The sequence below is a fragment of the Dipodomys ordii genome, unplaced genomic scaffold, assembly GCF_000151885.1.
Source record: "Dipodomys ordii isolate 6190 unplaced genomic scaffold, Dord_2.0 Scaffold61, whole genome shotgun sequence".
NCBI classification, from domain to species: domain Eukaryota; kingdom Metazoa; phylum Chordata; class Mammalia; order Rodentia; family Heteromyidae; genus Dipodomys; species Dipodomys ordii.
In genome coordinates this window covers 976,125-982,629 of record NW_012267277.1, presented here as the reverse complement: position 1 = coordinate 982,629, position 6,505 = coordinate 976,125, and the positions used below count along the sequence as shown (strand labels likewise).

The window sequence follows — 6,505 nt, the reverse complement described above, 5'->3', positions numbered from 1 at the left end:
CACTGAGCCACCATCCCAGCCCTTGAGACTCCATCTGACTGAAGCTGGGTGTGGTTGTTCATACCTGCTACCAACCCAGCTGTGGCAGGCAGTGCAAAATAGATGGGGCCCAGGCAAAAAGAAAGAACTAATCTCAAAATAATCAGCACACACACAAAAAGGCTGAAGGTGGCTCAGCAGGAGAGCACTGCCTAGCAAGCTCAAGACCTTGATTTCACATTCAAGTTCCACAAAACAAAACAAAAATATCCTATTCAACTGTATTACTCGCTAACATCTGGGGAGAACCTAGAAATATTGTAAAGATCTATAGCCTTCCACACTATTTTCTATTTAGTTCTTTTTTTTTGGGGGGGGGTCCAGTCGTGGGAGCTATTCCTCAGCTCTTCAGCTAAGGCTAGGGCTCTACCACTTGAGCCACAGCGCCACTTCTGGCATTTTTCTATGCTTATGTGGTGCTGAGGAATCAAACCCCAGGGCCTCAGGCATGCAAGGCAAGCGCTCTACCACTGAGCCATCTTCCCAGCCCCTCTATTTTCTATTTATAAGGGAGGAAAAACAAAAATACGTGTGTCAATATAAATTCCCAAAATATCTGGTAAATATCATGGCAAAAATAAGATGATTTCTAAGCAAAAAAAAAAAAAGATAATTTTTAAAAGTGGTAACAGCCAATTTTTAAGAACTATGAAACAGGAAGTCAATCATAAATATTTCCTAAACTGTAAGAACTTCCTTATTTCAAACTATTGCATTTAACCATGTTTCTATCAATATAAAAACCACAAAATTTACTCTTCCTCAATTACAGCTCTTCACATAGAAACTGATACAACACATACTCTGGAGACAACAGAAAAAATTATATCCACTGTCTAAGAATCAACAAAGTCATACTTTGCATAGAAACTCATTAGAACTGAGGGTTTTTTTAAAAGTTATTTATATCAGACATAGTGATGCAGGCCTATAATCTCAGCTACTCAAGAGGTAGAAGTAGGATGATCCTGAGTTTGAAGCCTACCAAAGCACAGTTAGCTTTCTCTAGCTTTTTTTTTTTTGGTCGGTCATGGGGCTTGAACTCTGGGCTTGGGTGCTGTCCTTGCATTCTTCAGCTCAAGGCGTGAGCTCTACTGCTTGAGCTACGGCGGCACTTCTGGTTTTCTAGTGGTTTATTGGAGATAGGAGTCTCATGGAGTTTCCTGCCCAGGCTGGCTTTGAACCTTGATCCTCATATCTCAGCCTCCTGAGTAGCTAGGATTACAGGAGTGAGCCACCAGTGCCTGGTTGCTATCTCTATCTCTTACAAGCAGAAGTGTTAGGGCATAGCTCAAGTTGTAGAGCACTTGCCTAACATGCATGAGGCCCTGGGATCCATCCCTAGAATGGGGGTTGGGAAAAGAGTATTATAGTATGTCAACCATATTTACCTAATATTGCCTTAATTAATTTTTGTTTTATTTTATGACTAATTTTCACTGTGTAGGCCACACTGGTTTCAAACTTAGATAGTCTTCCTGCATCAATCTCATCAAGTGCTAGAATTACAGGGTGTATCACCATGCCCAGACTCTAATTAATTTCTATTTGAGCGATACAGCATGAACATGCAATGTTTCTGAGCTGATAACATGCAACTTACCTTCCCACATGCTCGACAATGATGCCTCCTTTTGGTGAACGTGAACCGTGCTTCACACTTCATGCAATTTGGAGCCTGGGAATCTGGTACCCATACTGGAGCCACCTCACCTAGAGTGGTAAATGGCTTTCTGGCAGAAATTCCAAACTGACTAGCTCTGAGATCATTATCTGGGCTATCTGGGGCTACTGCAAGGCACGGTCTACTGGGGATCTCAGCCTCATAACTTTCTAAATGTTCCCCATTTGTATCAGCAATAGAGTTATTTCCCATAGATGTACTGCCTACATTGGTTGCTGTGTTCTCCCCTAACTTTGCTTTCCCAAGAATATCATTTTTGTTTTTAATGTTATTTCCACTGTTCACAGGAAGGTCATTTTGTACATGGTCTGATAATGGCTTTGGAATTTGAAGTTTAAGATTAGAAGGTTGCTTAGGTCTTGCACCACCAAAAGGAACACTGATAGTTTGCAGGTTTGCTACTATCTTGGGGGAAGACTGCCCATGTACTGAAGAAACTTGACTAGGGAAATTATGTAAATAATTTTTCTTCATCAGGTCCCCAGTGCTATTTAAAAGTAGTCCACTCCCTTCTGTGGCCTCATTTCCTCTCTGATCATAAATATTTGAGTAGCATTCTGACTTGCTCTCTTCTATTTCCTTTTCTTCGGTTACGGAATCTTCTTTGGAGGGTAAAGTCTTTGGAACAAAAGAAACAACCGGGCTCTGCATTCCATAGGAATCACAACCATTAGACAGGGAATTTGCTGGTGTATCTACAATTGTGGAGAAATCACATCCTTCACTTTCATTTGTGCAAGTTCCTTGGATATCAAGACCTGCATCTGCCATTCCAGCACATTCCCCTTCACTATCACCATTAGTGTCAAGCTGTAAAAACTTTTGATTTTCTTCATTTACTTGGCTATCACTCATCTCATTTAGCTTAGTCAATTTCCAATTAGTCATCTCCTGAGGGTCAGAGAAATGCTCTGTCAATTTAGGAAATTCTGTGGTGCCAAGAATTTCTTCATGCTCATAAACTTCATTTTCATCAGCCCTAACTTCACTAGGCACAACACAACCTGAAGACTGTTTGCAGTTATCATCCCTTTGGGACCCATTTTTCATGTCTGGTTTGAGATATGAAGATAAGCCAGACAAGTGTTGTTCTTCAGCTGTTCTCTCTTCTGTTGGCTTTTTTTCTGTCAAAATCTCCTCACTCAAATGGGAAAGAGAGTTTAGACTCCCTGGATCTGTCCTAGGAGAGCTGGTTTTGCCTGTAAGACCCTCATCTGGAGGATTGTCCTCTTGTTTTTTAGCAGCAGGATCTCCATCTGTTCCCTGGGATGAGATCACTGAATCAACTGTTAAACCTGTAATCACAGACATGGAAGGGTCTCTACTTATATTTTCATCATCCTTTAACTGCACTGGGGAACAGGCACTGGCTATATTATCAGATGGAGTACCATACAAGTGGTTAACAGAATCCCCCTCTGTTTTTGGTCTATTCAATGGATCCATTAGTTTCTCTGAGTTCATATCTTTTTCAGTGGACCCATTCATACTAAAACTAAATTGATCAGTTTGTCTATTTTCATTATCCAGGGAACAACTAAAAGAATCCATGAGGGATTGACTATTATAATTATTACAATCCTGAAATTCACTTTGTAATGTCCTTTTATCACAGTTATGCATGACAGCTACAACAAGAACATTCTTATCATCTGGCAGACAAGTTAGATTTCCACATTTCTTCTCTCCCACTTCAACAGCACTGCACTGATCATCCAGAGTACAGTTTCTCTTCATTAACTGATCTTCTGCAATGGCATTTTCATCAATCCACATTGTGGCAATTTCTGGATTTAGACTACAGTCCTGTCCATTAGCACATGTATCTTCTTCCTCCCTGGTCACTGTTGTTGAATGCGCCAGAGAGAAGACTTTCAGTGGTGATTGTGATTCACTAGAAACTGCAGATTCATTCACATTGGCCAGCGTAGGATTAAATGATAGTCGGTTTGAAGAGGACTCTAAAATCTTATTCCACTTTGTGTCCAATAAAGTAGGAGAAATTGTGTCATCTAGAAAAAATAAGTAGTTACAATAAGTTTGTTAGTAAAACTGGGGCTACTAGGACTATATTAATAAACATTTCCACTTATACACTAAAATATTCTTAGAGATATGAAGGTTATCTAATTTTCTCTAGGGATATGAAAATGTATTTAAGACAATTATGAAATTATGTAATTATAATCACCAAATGAAAATACCTCAGAACATTTTAAACAAGTAAAGAATTCTACCTTAATTAGTAACATAACTAAACTGATCTCCAGACTAAGAAAGGAAAGCATTCTCTGAATGTCCATGTACAAGGCAGGAGGACATAGACTAATACAAAATGGGGTGAGGCTAAGGGGACAGAAAAAAGTACATAACAATTGTGTAGGCAGAAAAATGATGTAATTTTCTGTAGACAGTGAATGTTATTTCATTTAAACTGTGATTGTCAAAACTGTACAAGTTGGCCAGACATGCAGGCATCTGCCTGTCGTCATAGTTACTTGGGTGGTAAGATGGGAGGATCACTTGAGCTCACAAGTTCATAAAGCGGTTTAGGCAACATAGTAAGACCCTGTCTCAAAACAAAGCAAAAGTCAAAAATTACAGTAATGGCTAGGCACCAGTGGCTCACGCCTGCAATCCTAGCTACTCAGGGGGCTGAGATCTGAGGATCCGAGTTCAAAGCCAGCCTGGGCAGAAAAGTCCATGAAACTCTTATCTCCAATAAAATCACCAGAAAACTGGAAGTGGCACTACGGCTCAAGAGGTAGAGTGCACGCCTTGAGCTGAAGAACTCAGGGACAGCACCCAGGCCCAGAGTTTAAGCCCATGACTGACAAAAAATAAAAATAAAAAATTACAGTAAAGATTTGTATGTATTAGTGCATATAAAGTTTACCTATAAAAACTTTTTTAAATGCCAAAACTTTTTTAAAATGCATAGTATTATCTATAATCCTAGCTACCATTGAAGGTCAGCCCAAGGAAAAGGTTAGTAAAATCCCCTCAGAAAAACAACTAACGCATAAAGAGCTGGAGGTGGCTGAAGTGGAAGCATCCTTGCATAGCAAGTTGAAAGCTCTAAATTCAAATCCCAGAACCATTAAAAAGAAAACATTTACAAAAATGAAACAGAAACTGAAATACAAAGGAAAGTATGAGACAAAAATGTCAGCATGTGAATTCACAATTAAAGGTGAATGATACATATACTGAGAATTAATATACTATTAGCTTTTTACATATTTTAATCTTTTCCATTGTAAGTTTTTAAAAATTTACTATAGTATGTGAAGTCCTTTAACCATGTCACAACACATTATTGATTAGATTCATATTTCTACTATCTGAGAATACTGGCAAAAAAATGTCAACTTATCTTATTAAACTTAGTCTATCAACAAATGTAATTTTATATCAAATTTGTTCCTTTTGTGAATTTTTTTTGTTTTTATAAAGGTGATGTACAGAGGGTTACAGTTACATAAGTCAGGTAAAGAGTACATTTTTTTTTTTTTTTGGGTCCGGTCATGGGGCCTGAACTCTGGGCCTGGGCGCTGTCCCTCAGCTCTTCAGCTCAAGGCTAGCACTCTACCACTTTGAGCCACAGTGCCACTTGTGGCTTTTTTCTTTTTGCTTATGTGGTGCTAAGGAATCAAACCCAGGGCCTCATGCATGCAAGGCAAGCGCTCTACCACTGAGCCACCTTCTCAGCCCAAAGAGTACATTTCTTTTTAGACAGTGTCAACCCTTCCCTTGCTCTGTTTTTCCCTCTCATCCCCATCCACATTTTCAGATAGTGTTAGTGACTATCACTGCTACATTTGTTTACCCCTTGTCCCCACATTTCTGTGCCCTACCTCTTGCCATCCCAAAGACAGATAACAAACAAATAAGACCAAAAACAAAGAAAAAATTACTTCCATTCTTTTTGTCATTGGTCATGGGGCTTGAACTCTGGGCCTGGGTGCTATCCCTGAGCTCTTCAGCTCAAGGCTAGCGCTCTACCACTTGAGTAATAGCTCCACTTCTGGTTTTTCTGGTGTTTAATTGGAGATAAGAGTCTCACAAACTTTCCTGCCTAGGCTGAGTCTGAACCTCAACTCTTAGATCTCAGCCTCCTGAGTAGCTAGGATTACAAGTGTAAGCCACCAGCACCTGGCCTATTCACTTTTTATCAGATCATAGCTAAGTTATTCTCCCAGGTTATAGAATTATATTATAGGTCAAAGTAAAATAAAGAAATAGGAAATAATGGACTTGGTGCCTTTCCTGTTCTCTTACTCTAACTGATAATAATGGTGTTGAAATTATGCAGATATATTTACAATAATTATCAAACCATGCATAGCACCTTCTTAAGATCTTTATTAAAGCCTTTAGTATACTATTACACAATAATTTATTTGTATTCACTGAATGAAGATAAATGATTTCTGAAGCAGAAGCCATTTTGTTCTACCAGTATAAGTCCTCATGGTGCATAGGTATACAATAAATATACAGTGAGTATCTACTGTAATAAAATCATTGGTTTTATGATACATTAAGATTAAATGATGGTTGGCACCATTACAAAATATATAATGTAGAGCTGGGAAGGTGACACAGTGGTAGAGTGCTTGCCTTGCATGCCTGAGGCCCTGGGTTTGATTCCTCAGCACCACATAAGCAAAAAGAAAAAGCCAGGAGTGGCGCTGTGGCTCAAGTGGTAGAGTGCTAGCCTTGAGCTGAAGAGCTGAGGGACAGCACCCAGGCCCAGAGTTCAGGCCCCACGACCAGACC

The 6,505-nt window shown here is 39.3% G+C and overlaps 1 protein-coding gene across 1 annotated transcript in view; it reads right to left on the bottom strand.

Annotated features, from left to right (window-relative positions):
- Zfyve9 (zinc finger, FYVE domain containing 9) overlaps nucleotides 1-6,505 on the bottom strand; it is an 80,664-nt gene that overhangs the window by 67,650 nt on the left and 6,509 nt on the right. The window contains exon 3 of the mRNA XM_013022193.1: nucleotides 1,643-3,735. Coding sequence (XP_012877647.1) covers nucleotides 1,643-3,735 — 2,093 coding nt within the window. The remainder of the gene's footprint in view (nucleotides 1-1,642; nucleotides 3,736-6,505) is intronic.